This window comes from Puma concolor, chromosome B1 (assembly GCF_028749965.1).
Source record: "Puma concolor isolate L17-30 chromosome B1, mPumCon1.1.hap2, whole genome shotgun sequence".
NCBI lineage: Eukaryota > Metazoa > Chordata > Mammalia > Carnivora > Felidae > Puma > Puma concolor.
Genome location: NC_141670.1, coordinates 120,667,115 through 120,685,758, shown reverse-complemented (window position 1 = coordinate 120,685,758; position 18,644 = coordinate 120,667,115). Strand labels below are relative to the sequence as shown.

Here is an 18,644-nt window from a genome sequence, read left to right as displayed (position 1 = left end):
TCTCTGCCTGACATACAAACAAACAGCACTGGAGGACAATACTTTAAACCTATAACTAGCTTACTAATAGAAGATTAATCTTTAATACAAATAACAAATGGTTATCGAAAACCTAGAGATTCCTACACCATGAAGTAATTCTTATGTGTACATTCCAATTGACAATAACTTCTATAAATTCCAATTGACAATAACTCCTATAAATAAGCACAACAAAAATATTGTTTTTATTAAAAAATAATATGGCATTAAGAATACTCTCACCAAGGGAGTATAATGTACAGTAGAAATTAATGTAGTATCTAGGGCATTAAATACAACAGTCATTCCTTTCCTTAAACAAATGAAAACCACTTAGACATAGTCTATTCAGTTCTTTCATGAAAAGCATTTATGTTCTCTGATCCACACCCTCCTTCTATGTCTCTCCTTGTGCTGTGAATGTTGGATTGAAAACTTTACCACACACTGCTATACTGTTCTCGAGATGTAGGCAGAGTAATATGCAAGAATTATGTTCTGCATTTACATAGTCATCTTAAAGTTCATAAGGAAAATTTTTAAAAAAGCAAGGAAAGTCCTAGGGAAAAAGGAGCATTAAGGTAACTAGCTCTACCAGATATTAAAACATAATATAAAGCTTCTAAAATTAAAATATTCTGGTATTAGAAGGTGAATTGATAGATCAGTGGAATAGGATAAAACTCCAGAAATAGACTCAAATATATATGGAAATTTAATGTACGATAAAGACATCTTGAATCACAGAAGGAAAACGATAGTTATTTTAATAAATGGTACTTATTACGGGTTGTGTTCCCCCAAAAGATATGTTGAAGTCCTGAACCTTAGTACTTCAGAATTATTTGGAAATAGGGTCACTGCCGATGGAATTAGTTAAGGTGAGGTCATACTAGAGCAGGCTGAGCCCCTAATCCAATATGACTGACACCCTAAGAATAGGAAATTTGGACACAGAAACAGACATGCACAAAGGAAGGATGATGCAGAGACACATCAGGAAAATGCCATCTAAAGGCAGAGTAAGAGACTGGAGTGATGCATTTACAAGCCAAGGAACTACCACCAGCTGGAAGAGGCCAGGAAAAATCCTCCCTGGGAGGCTTTGGAGGGAACATGGCTCTGTTGACACCTTCATTTTGGACTTCTAGTCTTCAGAACTATGAGAAAATAAGTTTCTGTTGTTTAAAACTACTCAGTTTGTGGCAATTTGTTTTGGCAGCTCTAACAAACTAATCCAGGGTCAGATAACTGGAAAACCATTTGGCAAAAGATAACATTCAATCCATGTAACAGAATAAATTCCATGTAACACACCATGTAACAGAATAAATTCCAAATGCATCAGAGAAGTAACAGTGAAAAATGAAACTATACAAGTGGTAAGGGAAAAATGAGTGAATTCCTTTCTAACTGTGTATCTAATAGCATAAAGAAAAAGATTCATATATTCAACTATATGAACAGAAAACTCTTTTACTTAAGGAAAGAAGTACCACTAGCAAAATCAAAAGAAAAATTGGAGAAAAGATCTGTAATTTACATCACAGACAATTGGTTAGTCTCTCCTATGTAAAGATCTTTTTAAAATAGAAAAGAGAAATACCAAAAATCTGATAGACAAAGGACATGAACAGATAGTTTGCAGAAAAAGGAAGGCAAATGGCCTTTAAATCAATGGAAAAGATGCCCACTCATTCATAATCAAAGAAACTTAAAATTACACTGAAATTCTATCTCTCATTTATCAGACTGGAATAATCCTGAGGTTTGAAAATATATGCTCTTGGTGTGATCCTAGAAAAGACTCTGCCCAAGCACACACACGTGCACACACACACACATAATCACACACAAAATACAACCCCATGTGTTCGTTCATTGTGGGATTATTTATAACATCAAAAGATTGGAAAGAACTTTCGTCAATAGAGGAATTCTCAAACTAATGGGACATGGCCATAATATAGTACTATTCAGTGGTTAACAGGAACAAGGACAATTTCTATGCACGGACACTGGACAAAAAAGTGTACAAATTATGCTCTATTTGTGTAATCGGAGAGGAATAATTTTCAACAATAAATATCCATTTGCTTATATTTACTAAAATATATTTTTTAAAAAAGGAGAAGCCAGAAATTAAATAAAAGAAAAAGAAAATGGGCTCAATTGTTAAGGGACAGGAAAAGAAGCAAGAGTTTCCAAAAATACCTTTTCATATAGTCTTGACTTTTAAACTATATAAATGTTTTATATACTCCAAAATTATATGTAAATCTTATTTAAAGGCAAATCTTGGAACTAAAAGCAAATAGAAGTAAATAAATCTGTATATCAAAGTATATATATTATATAACTATATATATAATTATATATAGAATTTCAAGGATTATTTCAAGAAGCTTTAGAATTTAGTACTTTTAGTGGACGTCTTTGGTGAGACATAGTCTAAGGACAAAAGAACTGCAAAATATCTTAAACTTAGGGGCACATGGGTGGCTCAGTCAGTTGGGCAACTGGCTCTTGATTTGGGCTCAGGTCATGATCTCATGGTTCATGAGCCAAGTGTGGAGACTGCTTGGGATTCTCTCTCCCCCTTTCTCTGTCCTTGCCCCTCTTGCGTTCTCTCTCTCAAAATATATACATAGATATTAAAAAAATAATCTTATAAGTCTCCAACTCTTGATTTTGGCTCAGGTCATGACTTCACAGTTCATGAGTTTGAGCACCACATTGGGCTCTGTGCTGAGAGTACGGAGCCTACTTGGGATTCTCTTTCTCACTCTCTTTTTCTCTCTCAAAAATAAATAAACATTAAAAAAAATATTAAACTTAATTCAGTAGTTTCTTGTAAGTAATAATATTGGTATTGCTCTCTTGAAATTTTTGAATATTGGAAAATAAAGTTAATAAATACTATGCTAAATATTAAAAATAAATAATACGTTAATAATATTAGGAACCAAGATATTAAGTGTAAGTGAAAGAAGACAGAAGTTAGGTAAAATCCCTATAATAGTTATATTTGATTTAGAAATAGCAACTGATCTCATGTTTTTTATAGTTTTATTTTTTAAATGATTCAAAAACTGTGATAACTTAGGAAACTTTATTTCAAATATTTAGTTATCTTATAGAACTTATGTCCTATAATTACATTGTTTTATATAACATTTACTTTTTCTCCTCATTAATCAGCACTGAAGCAATTTTGACTACATATAATCTATGCTATGAATTGTATTCTAAAATCACCAATAATAGTAAAAACAACACTGTTTTTACTTTAAAACATGTACTTCCTGATTTCTAAAACTTGTATTTTTTAGCAATGCTTACTGAAAAGGTCTAGAAGCAGTGATACTCCAGTTATAGTTAGCATTCCTAACCCTTCAGATTTTGGTTTTAATATGCCCATTTTCATGGAAAGATACCAGTGTCTTGTGGAGAATAGCTGCTTCCAGGTCTGGAGTAGGAAAAATGCATATGAATCTGGGACAGCTTGTTAGTCCTGCAAGGAAGAAAGCATTCAAACACTATGGCATCATGTCCAGAGAGTACAGAAACGATCGTGAAGGGTACCCAAGGGCCATATTTGGGACAATTTGAGAATCGAAAAACAAATTAAAAAAAACCCTAAATTGACATAAAAAGAACACAGGAGGCTTCTGGCTCTGGTGACAATACAACAGCTAGTATTGTACTTCATCACCAGCTGCAAACAACTACAGTACCTGGATCCACCTCCTTCAGGTCACTTCACGGCAGCTACCCTGTAGACTCAGAACCATGCTGCATACCATCCTCTTCACCAAATTGCTCAACTAAGACCAAGTCCTCACTGGACTGCTCAGGGTTCCAGACCTCATCCATTCCAAAATATGCCTGGTGCTATCTGCCCAGCTGTTCCTAGACTACCATTTAATATTGAGCCTAGCTCCTTTATAGGTTCCACAAGTCATGTCAATGGTGTGTTGGTAACAGCACAGACAGTGGGCCCAACAACCTCAGCAGCTGCTGCTCTATTCCTGCTGTCAGTACTCTTCCACAGTACAAATATGCTGGGGAGTTTGCTATCCTCAGCATCTTAATGTAAAGCCACAAGTTACTATGTAGCAGCCTGCTGTTAATGTACAAGGTCAGGAGCCTTTGACTACTTCCATGCTGGCATCTGCACCACCTCAAGTGCAAAAGCAAATTGGGATGAATGACTGATTCCTTTTATTCAAGCCATGCACCCTACTGTTGCTGATAAAAATCACTGATGTGTTGATGGAGACTGATAATTCAGAACCTCTTCATAGCCTTGAATCTCCAGAGTCTCTCTGTTCTAAGGTTGGTAAAGTGTTGCTGTACCACAAGCCTACCAAGCTAAAAAGGCTGCCCAGGAAGCAATTAACAATGTCATTGTAGTCCCAACTCTTTAAAATTGATCAGGGACCATGAAGAGAAACTCATGTTTCACCAAAGAAAATTATCTAAGCACCAAAAAGCTTAACTATCAAGGGGAAATAACTGCTAAATGTAAAATAAATGCAAAAGAGGAAAAGAAACTATGAGCCTTATGTACTGATCAAATGCCAGGTGTAGCAAACATAATGTTGGTTCTAGATTACTTCCTGATTCAAACACACACACACACACACACACACACACACACACACACACACACACGCAATCTAAAAACTGGTGTTTTATAGATCCTGGGAAAAACAGTTTTCAGCAAAGTACAAAAATTTAAAGCATTTCTTTAATTTTATAATTCTTTACTTTGGAATAGCTCAGAATGTCATTTCAGTTTTAAATAAGAGAAATAATATCTGAACTAGGAAATGTACTTTGGATTACAAAACTCTTCCTTTAATAAAAATTTCTTAAACAGTAAAAAATATTAATAAGTAAACAAGGACATACTTGATAAGTTTATAAGGAACAATATTCTTGTATTTACTTGTTTAAATACTATAAACACTAGGATATTGTACACATGGTTAACTGGTTGTAATTTTATTTTTTATTTGAGAGAGAGAGAGAGCATGTGCCAGGAGAGGGAAGAGGAAGAGAGAGAATCTTTTTTATTTTTATTTTTTTTACATTTGTTTATTTTTGAGAGACAGAGAGAGACAGAGTATGAGCAGAGGGGCAGAGAGAGAGGGAGACACAGAATCAAAAGCAGGCTCCAGGCTCCAAGCTGTCAGCACAGAGCCTGACATGGGCCTCAAACCCATGAACTGTGACATCAGGACCTGAACCAAAGTTGGACGCTCAACTGACTGAGCCACCCAGGTGCCCCTTGGAAGAGAGAGAATTTTAAGCAGGCTGCACTCTCAGTATGGAGCCCGATGTGGGGCTTGATCTCTTGACCCTGGGATCATGACCTGAGCTGAAATCAAGAGTTGGTTGCTCAACCAACTGAATCACCCAGGTGCTCCCAGTTGTAATTTTAAAATGACATTAATGAAGTTAGTTTTTACACACAGAAACTTTTAAATTCAAATTAAGTCTGATGCCTGCAATACTATCTTAAAATGTAGAATGTTTTGGTCTAATGGACATATAAATATTAAATTTAATACTTAAGAAAAAAAATCTATAAATCACAAAAATGATAGTTTTCTTAATTAAAAAAACCCCATAGTTCGTCATTCTGAAAATGATTTATTGTACCTTTCTCTTTTATTAAGATCAACTTCCTATTTTAAAATCTAATTATCTTATAAATGTAAAATACTATCTTGTGAATATAAATATATTTTCATTTACTTACTGGTAAAATGATATGTCCTTATGATTTAAACATTAGTGATAACATTGCAGAAGTTTAGAATTTTAAATTTTTAGAATTTTAGTATTGGAATTTAGTTGAAAATGAGGCACAAAGTCTATGCTGAGTTGTAAAAATGTACAAGAAAATGCTACTAGAATAGTAGTTATTTTATCTCCTCCCAGAGTTATCTAGGTGTGTTTGAAATTTTGACAGTTTTAGTGTTCCATTTTGTGAAAGGTCCCAGTTTTTATTTTTTTTTTTAAGTAATTGCTACACTTCACGTTGGGCTGTACCTCATGTCCCTGAGATCAAGAGTTACATATTCCTCTTCCTTTCCGCACCCCAAAGGTCCCAGTCTTAATAGGAATAAATGCATAGTTTTGGTTGCCTTATAGTTGCTTCACTTTGCAAATTTATGTGTAAATTTCACATTCTGTGCTATTTTAATACCTTACTTATTATATAGAAGAGGGAAGAGAGAAACCAAGTAATGACTAGTTCCTGCATTTGGTTTTTGCCAAAGAAGTCTGAATGATTTCTAAGAAGGCTCCACTAAGGCTATTTGAGAAGATTTTACATGACCCTTCCAACTTTAAAATAAAGAAACTTGAAATAAACTGAAACTGCATTTTGCTTGTGATGGGTTCTATATAAGCATAGCTGACTTCATCAGACAGAATTGAAAGGAGATTCTGTATTACTAAGGAAAAGAAAATCTCACATGGACAAGTCTATCAGTCTTTCATTTCTGTAGGCTGACTTTAATCCTTATTTTATTCTAGTTGAAAAATCATGGTTTATCTCCATTTGTGATTTAATTTTATACCTGTAAATAAATACTACAATATTTCATTTAAAAACTATTAAGAGGTGCCTGGGTGGCTCAGTCGGTTAGGCGTCCGACTCCCGCTCAGGTCATGATCTCACAGTTTGTGGCTTGAGCCCCGAGTCGAGCTCTGTGCTGACAGCTTGGAGCCTGGAGCCTGCTTCGAATTCTGTGTCTTCCTCTCTCTCTGCTCCTCCCCCACTCATGCTCTGTCTCTCTTTCTCCTTCAAAAATAAACAAAAACATTACAAAAATTTAAAACCAATTAAACTTGCAGGGCGCTTGGGTGGCTCAGTTAGTTAAGTGCCTGACTCTTGATTTCAGCTCAGGTCAGGATCTCACAGTTTGTGGGTTGCATGGGGCTCTGCCCTGACAGTGAAGAGGCTGCTTGAGATTCTCTCTCTTCTCTCTCTGCACCTCCTCTCTCAAAATAAATAAACTTAAAAAAAGAAAAAAGATTTAAAAAAAAACTATTAAACTTGTCATTTTAAGGATACTGCAGAAGTAATATAAATTTAATTTTTTTTTTTTTTACTTAATATATCACTTATTCAGATAGTCACTAAAAACAGAATATAGAATACATATTGTTGACCCACTTAAAGTTGGTAGATTTATTCCTGGCATTTTCCTTTCCTGGTGATCTTTTTAGTGAATGAATTACTAAACTGACGATAAGTTCTACTTCTGTTTGGAAGCTTAGATTCTTACCTTTCTGTCATTAGGTTCATTTAATTTTTTATTGTATTTAGTTTGTAATATAACAGCAGATTCAGCCTGATGGATTGCTTTAAATTTTCCTAGAGTATTTACAGATTTATTTTGTTCTTGAAATATATAAATACTAAGAGGTCATTCTATTTACATTGCTTTTATTAAATTAATCTTGGAATAAAAAATCATAGGAAAGCTCTGTAATGAAATTACACATTTATTAAATCCTTGGTTCTATGTACAATCTCCACACACTTGTATGTTTTAACTTTTCTCTCATGTAAGATAATTTATTAAAAGAAGCAGGCAGGTGATGGCAAATAAACTTTTTAATGAAGATCTAATTTTGTCAATTTCACATTGATTTTGCTTGGATCATGGCGTGCAAGTACTTTGGGACCCAGTATGCCAATAATTAGAGCTCCATTTGGAGCTGTGATCAAGATGGCTAAAAATGCTATTGTCATCACATCCCTTGAATATGGTTCCAAGTGGGGTGCGCTGATGCTTGCTGTTTCTAGAGCCAGGGGACCTAATACAGCCTGCATTTAGAGGGCAAAAAGATGAGGCATAAAGAAAAATGTTAAAATAGTTATTATATGATAAAAGTTAATGGTTCTGTTAAAACAAACAAAACCTAGTGGTAGGCTATCAGAAAAGAGATGAGCCTTAAAGTGCTGAGGAATTTTCATGAATTACTCATCAATTTTATGTTCTCCCTAGTAAATATATCTGGACGAAAAGTGAAATAGTGACAAATCAGCGTGCAGACATTTGGGGGCTGGTTTCGTATTCTTATTATCTCAGCTTTCCCATTTAAGTATCTTTTTTGAGTGCTCACATTACTCGTAGAACCTCAGGAGTTTTAAACGAAGCAGGGTTTTGCTTATTTGCCTTTATCATGGATGATTAGTTTCTTGGCTGTAACAAGACAACACAAAAAACTAAAGTTTCTTATGGTTCTCTAGGATTTTGTTGCTTGTCTTCTCCTTGTTCTTCCTACTTGGGAGGCAGTGTGTATTGTAAAACTGACAAGAGGTGTGGAATCTACAAAGTGGGCACTGAGAGATTAGGAAGTAAGTTGCCTAATGTTATAGGCAAGTAACATGGTATTCAAAACAGCCAATCTTGCCCCATGGACCTGCTTTTTTAATCATGACACAGAAAATTTTGTTGTATGAAAATTCACAACCTTCTGTGGTGGAGTAACAATGGAAAAAAGAATCTCTGGAAATCAAGACATTATGCTGTTACGTTAAAAAGTCTAACAATAAGTAGCAACATCTTTGAGTAGGAACAGAATATCATTAAATCAGAGGGCAAAACTACAAGGTCTCCCTTTTCATTCATTCATTCACCCTTTCATTCATTCACTCACTCATCATTCATTCTTGTAGATAAGTAATGCTTACGGTATACCTCCTGCATGCCAGGCACTGTGTTAAGGGCTGGGGAAAATATAATGGAAGGAAACCAGACACTATTCCTTGTCTTTCCCAGATAGTCTGGTGGGGAGATTTAGTCATTAATTAAAACCATACAAATTAAATGCATAATTAAAAATAATATATGTGCATCCATGTATGGTGGAGTGGGTGGCAGGGGTAGGAAAGATATATTTTTAAAAGAATGTGTTTCTACTTTAAAGTTGTAACAGTTAGCTCTACAATATTCAGCAAAATGTAAACATTCCAGTATTCAGATATATTCTTAGTTTATATTTTGGGAACATAGGGAAAAAATGTTTCAGAAGTTTAGGAAGTATTTGTCATTAAAAGTATACTTTTTAACTTCAGAAGAATTGCTTTTAAAACAGATTTTAAAATATTACATCATTTTCAACAAGTAGTTGTGATCAATGAAGCTTTTTAAAAGTAAGGCTAGTAGCCCACATTTTGTGATTAAAGTAACATTATTCATTTAGGATTAAAAAGTCATAAACATTAAAAATTATTGGGGCGCCTGGGTGGCGCAGTCGGTTAAGCGTCCGACTTCAGCCAGGTCACGATCTCGCGGTCTGTGAGTTCGAGCCCCGCGTCGGGCTCTGGGCTGATGGCTCAGAGCCTGGAGCCTGTTTCCGATTCTGTGTCTCCCTCTCTCTGCCCCTCCCCCGTTCATGCTCTGTCTCTCTCTGTCCCAAAAATAAATAAATGTTGAAAAAAAAAAAAAATTATTAAAATGGCTTAATATGTTCTTACCTGGACTGTAGCTTTGGGGATCCACGATAAAGCAATAAATATTTTCTCCTTAAAACTAAAACCAGCAAAACACATCAATAAAAAAGTACAAGAAATTCGAACCAATAATGCCAAACTCATGGTAACAACACAAATGCCTACAACAAATAAAAACAAACATAAATAATAAAATATTTGGGAAGAAATGGTTCTTTATACCTAGAGATGTGATTTGCAGAAGTACTGAAAGCATTTTAAGACTATTGCCTCTTTATGTCTTCATTTTCTTAAGTTAAAATAATAATCATAAAAAATAAAAATATGATTGAAGCTTCTATGTAAAGTGCAAGAGATGATCTTGCACTTTAGAGGTACCATGAAAGATAAGATAGACTACATTTATTTAATTCTGAGTTAATAGACTTTGAACTTTCACTATAAAATAAAGTATTCAAAAGGTGCTGATGGTATGTAATATTTTTTGTCAGAAATGAATTCCAGCCTGCATTTCCTCAGGTCACTCAGGAAAAGATATTCAGGGCTGTCTTTGGTAGCAAAGAGCACACGGGTAACATAAGAGCAAATATATGTTATTAACTGTGTCAGTATGAGTTTCTGAAGAAGGTTCTCATACCATTCAAAGACATATTGTAAACAAAATAAAAATCATTCATAATTTTCTTAAATATTTTCAAATCTTATATTTTTTGTGCCTCTAATTATTCTTACCAATAGCATTTGATTTAAGAGATGTAACAGATACTTCTGATCCAACCAAACCAAAAAGAAGGGGTTGAAAAATATACCATACAGTTTTAATAACTCTTTGGACTCTAATCTGTAGAAAAGAACAATATATTTTTAGTTATTGTAACACATGAAAATGATTACATTTTAGAAATTAAAGTCTTAATATTTATTGAACTTAAGATATCTTATTTGTAGATGAAATGTTAAAGTTTAATAAAAATTGAGTAGGTGAATTGTTTTAGTCAAACACTTAAGTAGAATTTGGTTAAAAAATCTACAAAGCTGATAGCAACATTATTTACAATAGCCAAGTTACGGAAGCAGACCAAGTGTCCCATCGATTGATGAATGGATAAAGAAGATGTGGTATGTATACACACACACACACACAAACACACACACACACACACACACAGGAATAGTATTCAGCCATAAAAAAAGAATGAAATCTTGCCATTTGCAACGACATGGATGAAGCTAGAGAGCATAATGCTAAGTGAAATAAGTCAGAGAAAGACAAATACTGTATAATTTCACTTGTGTGGAATTTAAGAAACAAAGCAAATGAGCAAAGAGAAAAAAGAAAGAGAGAGAGAGAGAGAGAGACAAAGAAACAGACTCTGAATTATAGAGAACAAAGTGATGGTTATCAGAGGGGAGGGGAGTGGGGGGTGGGTGAAATAGGTAATGGGGATTGAGGAGTATACTTGTGATGAACGTTGAGTGATATATGGAGTTGTTGAAACAGTATATTGTACAACCTGAAACTAATATAACAACTGTATGCTAACTAACTGGAATTAAAATAAAAACTTTAAAAAAAGAAGTAAAATAGAAATAAATGTTCCTTGAAACTGGAAAAAAAACTACAAAGTTACTCAATAAAAATATTTGGTAATCTTGTCATGAAACAAATAAGGTTTTGGAGTTCCAGACATGTTCTGATGTTTCAGTAAGAACCCTAGCTTTTGTTTGTAAGGTAACGGAACAAATACAGAACTAGCACTACCTCATGCCTGGTAAGAACGTACTCAAGACTATGCAAACATTTCAGCTCTCAAAAGGGAGTTTATAAGGCCTCCACTAACAATTATCTTGGGACCCAGGCCCATGAAAGTGAATCTTGATATGTTCTAAGCTACTAGGCAAAAAATGTCAGTAATCTGTCAGGCCTGCTTCCAAAGGACACATGTTGAAAACTTCAAAGTCATTTTTTCCTGAAAACAAAACCAAACCCATATAATACAGACTCTTATTTGGTTGCCTGCCTGGCTTTCCTTTCTGAGAATGAACCCTTCCCAGGGCTACTTCTCCAGTTATGTGGTTACAACAAAGTCCCCTACTGATGCAACAGTACCCTGGCTCATTTCAAGGAATCTGGATGAAGAGATTTGAGTTTCAGTCTGGGCTTATCTTTTTTTAAAGACACATAAAACCTTCATATCCTTTGTATTGGGTATAAACTATATTCCTAACTATTCCCCTTATGACTGGGCTTTCTGATTTATAAAAGTAAAGTTTAAAAAAGGAAAAAAAGAAAAACAATTTTACTCTTTCTTCTTGGTGGCACATTATCCTAGTTGTTACTTTTAATTTTTAAAACATATTCTTTACTGTTTGATTTCTTTTATCATATAAAAAAGAATTTTAGTAATTTTCATTTTATTTATTTAATTGTAACTTATTATTAACCATTTAATTTATTTTACAGTTATGATACTATTGCAATACTAAACAAAATGTTAATATAATTTTGGGGTCAGGAACTTCTCAAGCTGATTCTAAAGTTTATCTAAGAAAGAATTTGTGTAAGAGCAGTCAAAAAATACTTTAATCCCATTTACAGTTGCACCAAAAACCATAAAATACCTAGGAATAAGTCTAACCAAAGAGGTGAAAAATCTATACGCTGAAAACTATAGAAAGCTTGTGAAAGAAATTGAAGAAGACACAAAAAAATGGAAAAAATTTCCATGCTCCTGGATAAGAAAAAAACTATTATTAAAATCCCAATACTACCCAAAGTAATCTACATATTCAACGCAATCTCTATCAAAATAACACCAGCATTCTTTACAGAGCTAGAACAAATAATCCTAAAATTTCTATGGAACCAGAAAAGACCCCGAATAGCCAAAGCAATCTTAAAATTTTAAGAAAACCAAAGTAGGAGGCATCACAATCCCAGACTTCAAGCTATACTACAAAGCTGTAATCATCAAGACAGTATGGTACTGGCACAAGAACAGACACTCAGATCAATGGAACAGAATAGAGAACCCAGAAATGGACCCTCAAACGTATGGCCAACTAATCTTTGACAAAACAGGAAAGAATATCCAATGGAATAAAGACAGTCTCTTCAGCAAGTGGTGCTGGGAAAACTGGACAGCGATATGCAGAAGAATGAATCTGAACCACTTTCTTATACCATAAACAAAAATAAACTCAAAATGCACGAAAGACCTAAATGTGAGACAGGAAGCCATCAAAATCCTCAAGAAGAAAGCAGGCAAAAACCTCTTTGATCTTGGCCCCATCAACTTCTTACTCAACACGTCTCCGGAGGCAAGGGAAACAAAAGCAAAAATGAACTACTGGGACCTCATCAAAATAAAAAGCTTCTGCACAGCGAAGGAAATAATCAGCAAAACTAAAAGGCAACTGACAGAATGGGAGAAGGTATTTGCAAATGACATATCAGATAAAAGGTTAGTATCCAAAATCTATAAAGAACTTATCAAACTCAACACCTAAAAAACAAACAATCCAGTGAAGAAATGGGCCAAAGACATGAATAGACACTTCTCCAAAGAAGACATCCAGATGGCTAATCGACACATGAAAAAAATGCACCACATCACTCATCATCTGGGAAATACAAATCAAAACCACAATGAGATACCACCTCACCCCTGTCAGAATGGCTAACATTAATAACTCAGGCAACAACAGATGTTGGCGAGGATGTGGAGAAAGAGGATCTCTTTTGCATTGTTGGTGGCAATGCAAGCTGGTGCAGCCACTCTGGAAAACAGTATGGAGGTTCCTCAAAAAACTAAAAATAGAACTACCCTATGACCCAGCAGTTGCACTACTAGTCATTTATCCAAGGGATACAGGTGTGCTGTTTCGAAGGGACACATGCACTCCCATGTTTATAGCAGCACTATCAACAATAGCCAAAGTATGGAAAGAGCCCAATGTCCATTGATGGAAGAATGGATAAAGAAGATGTGGTATATATATACAATGGAGTATTACTCAGCAATCAAAAAGAATGAAATCTTGCCATTTGCAACTACGTGGATAGAACTGGAGGGTATTATGCTAAGTGAAATTAGAGAAAGACAAAAATCATATGACTTCACTCACATGAGGACTTTAAGAGACAAAGCAGATGAACATAGGGAAGGGAAACAAAAAATAATATAAAAACAGGGAGGGGGACAAAACAGAAGAGACTCATAAATATTTAGAACAAACTGAGGGTTACTGTAGGGGTTGTGGCAGGGGGGGATGGGTTAAATGGGTAAGGGGCACTAAGGAATCTACTCCTGAAATCATTGTTGCACTATTTCCTAACTAATTTGGATGTTAATTTTAAAAAATAAAAATTTTTTTAAAAATTAAAAAAAAAGAAATACTTTAAAAATAAGTACAATGGGGGCGCCTGGGTGGCTCAGTCGGTTAAGCGTCCGACTTCAGCTCAGGTCACGATCTCGCGGTTCATGAGTTCGAGCCCCACGTCGGGCTCTGGGCTGATGGCTTGGAGCCTGGAGCCTGCTTCCGATTCTGTGTCTCCCTCTCTCTCTGACCCTCCCCCGTTCATGCTCTGTCTCTCTCTGTCTCAAAAATAAATAAACGTTAAAAAAGTTAAAAAAAAAAAAAAGTACAATGAGAGGGAATCTTCCATATTAGATTTTGAGACATAAAACTATAGTGATTTAAAATAGAGTGGTACTGGCAGAGAACTAGATAAATAGGATTGAATAGATTCCAGAAATGAACTTATATGTGTGTGTGTATATAACGTGAGAGTTTAGCTCATGGTAAAAGAGGCACTTAAAAAATTATTGAATAATTAATGGATCAGTCAGTACATAATTTAGCAAAAAATGCCTGTCCAGTTTGTGTGCATATATATGTGTCCGTAGATATATAGTATATGTATATGTATACATATTTATAAACACACACACATATATCCTTAACAGCATTTAAAAAAATAAATTCCAGATGAATTAAAGAACCAAATGCAAAAATAAAACAAATAAAAACTAACAAAATATTAGATGATAATATGGAAGATATTGTGTATACAATCTTATAATCTTGGGTGAAGATATCCTTCTTAAACAAGATATAGCATCCAAAACAAAAAAGAAAAATGGACAGGTTTGACTCTACAAAAGACGTAACAAAGTTGAAAATAAGCAAAAATTATATGCAATATATGCGTAACAAAGGATTAGCAGCATTAAGATATAAAGAAACTATAAATTAGGAACAAAAGGCAAATAAATCAATTAAAAATGGTCAAAGAAGATGAATAGGTAGTTAAAAAAGAATATATAAAGAGAAGTTTACTGCACTACTAATGTGAAAAATGTAAACAAAGAATAAGAATGTTGTATCATTTCTTACCCATCAGATTGTTTAAATTCTTTGAAGGAATATTTTGCACTACCCATCAAAATAGAAATGTTCCATTTCTAAATTCTGCAATTATGTTTCTAGGAATCTATTTTTATGGAAGTGCTTGCATATTTGCAAAAGGACACATGAACAGGATTGTTCATGGCAGCACTGTTTATAATAACAAAATGGAAATGATCTAAATGTACAAATAGGGAACAGATTAAAGGAAATGATTAAATCTGGGAAGAGGGGTATGATATTTGGGAGTGGTAGGGGAAAAGGAGTCTTATATTTTATTATATGTGTGGGCCTTTTGTATTGTTTTAATCTTTTACAAGCATTTTTCATGTATTAACTGTATAAAATTTTAATGAATAAATAATAAAATAAAATAATTAAATACATAAATAAAATAATAACACTAAATTAAGTAATTTAAATAATTTAAATTTAATTAAAGAAAATAAATTAAATAAATAAAAGTTATTTAATCATATCGCATAAAACTTGGGTAAAAGAAAGCAGCCTGATGTGATAGCTCAACTTATGATTTCATTTTACTGTATTTCCAGGTCCCTTTCCTAAATATTTTATTTCCTTGATTGATTTATACACTTTCTTGAAGACACAAACTTCTGGAACATCTTCCAACTAGAACAAAGAGATTTTCTAAATGTCTATTATGATGTAAAAAAAAAACCAGTTAATTTATCTTAAAAAATGTGTTAAAAATATTCACCTTTTCCGTGGACCAATTTACCCCAGCAACAAAAGACAACGCTAGTGTGAATAATCCTCCAGCTGCATGTAAACCAATATGATGGCTGCCCAAGACAGCGGAAACACACATACTCAAAATAAGGAATGCTCTCTTCAGTGAAAGTTTTGTCTAGAATTAGATATTTAGAAATTAATTTACATTTAATACATAATACAATATTTACATCTTCTATCATTGATTATTGATCTTTTGATATCATGTCTCTATATGTTATATTAAGTAATATCTAAAATTTTTACATTCTTCACCACCAAATATTTTAGCAGATTTGGTACCAAGTGAAAAAATTTGTAATTATTACATTTTATCCTCTGCCACATCTCTGATACTAATGTCAGTAAAATGGCTATAATACTTTAGCTGTAAGTGAAGAAGAAAGGAAAGAGACCCTTATGTAGTTCTATATATTTTAATATCTCTTTAGCTAAGACAATTGTTAAGGGGAAATTAAGATGGAAGTTACAGAAATACAAGAGTAATGGCATATCCTTTGGCGGAGGAAAGGGTTGAGTTTAATACAGTTGCCTTAGCCAAAGGAAGTGGGAGTGAATTTAAGTTAGAAAACATGCAGAGATAAATGGCAATCTATTTCCCCAAAAATGTTCAGTGGAAAATTGGAGGGAAAAATCATTAGGGAAAATTGTCAGGGGTCAACAGGCAATTCAATGAATAAAGGGGTGGTGGAATTGAAAAGGTACTCTGGGTTAAGTACACTTTTCTGATATTCTTATTTGCCAAATTAGGAAGCAGAGACTCTAGTCAAGACCATTGACTTGTATCAATCACAGCTGTGCTCCATTTTAAGCAGAGAGTAGGCATTGGAGGCTATTTTGGGGAAAGGAGAATTAAATGTTACATTTAACTGTTTATGGCTCTTCCAAAAGTTCAAATTTTTAAAAGAAATATCTAATAGTATACTTCTAAAAAATAAACTTTTTATTTACCTGATCTTCACTTGGAAAATATCGAACAAAAATTCCCAAAACAGCTCCTGCCAGCACACCAATAAGTATGTCCCGGAAAGAGGCAAGGATATTTTTAAGTACACTGCCTGTAAGGACACACAATAAAGGAAACATTTCATAGAGAAATATTTTCACATACTTCACATATCAGAGGATCAAATCTAGGTGGTTTCATAAAGAAAGGCACATATTTTCCAGAACAAATATACAAAAATGGTCCTTTAATATTCACATACTTGAAAATATATGATTTGTTTGATAAATTATATATTGTCAAATAATTTAATAAATACACACAATTCAGAAATGTTCATTGAAAATATAGGCCAGAAAACAAAGAAGTAATAAGCCATAATGTGGCTCACCTACACATACAACCTGAAAGACCAAGTGAAGTGGAAGAATGGACAGAAATGGACAAAGGAACACTTCTGGCACCTAGCACATGTTTCTTCTCCAATATACTATTATGACAAAGAAACAAATGACTTAAAAATGAAAAGAAAAATTTAACAACAACAGAAGATTTATTACAGGATCAATCCTAGGAATATTCGAGTCAGGAGTCAATTGAGTTTCTAATATATTTTATGTACCCATATCTGCAGTTTAGAGTAATAAGTTTTAAAAAAGATCCTGAGTCACAAAAAAGTTGTTATGCTATGTGTATTTAGCTCAATAAGGTGTGTGTGTGTGTGTGTATATATGTGTGTGTGTGTGTGTATACATTTAGAAATGTTCTTTATTAAAAAATTATAGAAATGCAGGGTGACAACAATAAGATAGTAGATTGGGAAGCCCCAGAACCTTGTTCCCTCACAGAGGCATCAATTTAACAACATACAGTCCAAAAGCCTTAATGGAACTCCACAAACCAATTAAGAAGTTGCAGTAAGAGAAAAGTGACTCATCATGTAGAAGGAAGCTCCTGGAAGATTATCAGAGGATTTCAGAGTGGAAACCTTAAAACGACCAGAAGAGGGTGGGATGATAAATTCAAAGTGCTGAAAGAAAAAAAAAACTGCCAATCAAGAATATTATTCTACAAAATTACCTTTCAAAATGAATAAAAAATTAAGACTTAGATAAACAAAAGTTGAAGGAGTTCATCACCACTACACCTGACTTACAAGAAATGTTAGAGGGAATCTTCAAGTGGAAGTAAAAGGATGTTATCAATACAAAAGCACACAAATATAAATCTTTGGTAAAGGTAAATACCATAGATGAATTCAGAATCCTGTAATACTGTAACAGTGGTGAGTTAATCACTTTCAATCCTGTTATAGAATTTAAGATAAAGACATGAATATAACCGTAAGACTGTTAATGGATATACAACATAAAAAGATTTAATTGTGACATGGATTACAAAGTGAAGAGGGTGAGATGTAAAGGATTAGAATTTTCATATGTGATTGAAATTATCACTTTGAGTTTTTATAAGGATAGAAAAAGATATTCCATGCAAATGGTAACCAAAAGACAGCAGGGTGGTTATACTTATAACAAAATAAAATTTAAGTCAAATACAAAAAAGTCACAAGAGATAAAGAAGAACATTATATAATGATAAAAAGGCCAACTGACGCAGACCTAATAAGATGAGGTCTCCATATCTACGATATTCCAAAATATAGACGTATTGAAGATCTAACGTAAAAATAAAATCCTGAAAGCCCTTAACATTTTAAGTGACAGTTTATACAGTCATGAGTCAAGAGAAGATTTTCTAAGCATGTAACTGCTTGGTTTTTCACTTTTTCTGTCCTCCTCAAATTAGGTGTGATCTCCTGTAGCATGCTGTGTAGCACCGCAAACTATCTACTATTTATCACATTTTGTAATTTTTTGTTTAACACAAACTCCTTGAGAACATGAGCCACATGGGCTTCTCTGCTGTGTCAAATAGTATAGAATAGTACTTAAAAGTGTGGGTATGGGGTTGCATCCCAGTGAAAACTGGGTTTCCAGTTTTGGGTCTGTGACTTTGACCAAG

The 18,644-nt window shown here is 33.8% G+C and overlaps 1 protein-coding gene across 1 annotated transcript in view; it reads right to left on the bottom strand.

The window, feature by feature from the left end:
* Nucleotides 1-7,642: 7,642 nt before the first annotated feature.
* The window catches only part of SLC9B1 (solute carrier family 9 member B1), a 76,477-nt gene continuing 65,475 nt past the window's right edge, over nucleotides 7,643-18,644 (bottom strand). Inside the window, exons 9-13 of the mRNA XM_086704489.1 lie at nucleotides 16,625-16,731; nucleotides 15,639-15,788; nucleotides 10,238-10,346; nucleotides 9,530-9,666; nucleotides 7,643-7,873 (exon numbers count right to left, since the gene is read on the bottom strand). Coding sequence (XP_086560615.1) covers nucleotides 7,661-7,873; nucleotides 9,530-9,666; nucleotides 10,238-10,346; nucleotides 15,639-15,788; nucleotides 16,625-16,731 — 716 coding nt within the window. The 3' untranslated portion in view covers nucleotides 7,643-7,660. The remainder of the gene's footprint in view (nucleotides 7,874-9,529; nucleotides 9,667-10,237; nucleotides 10,347-15,638; nucleotides 15,789-16,624; nucleotides 16,732-18,644) is intronic.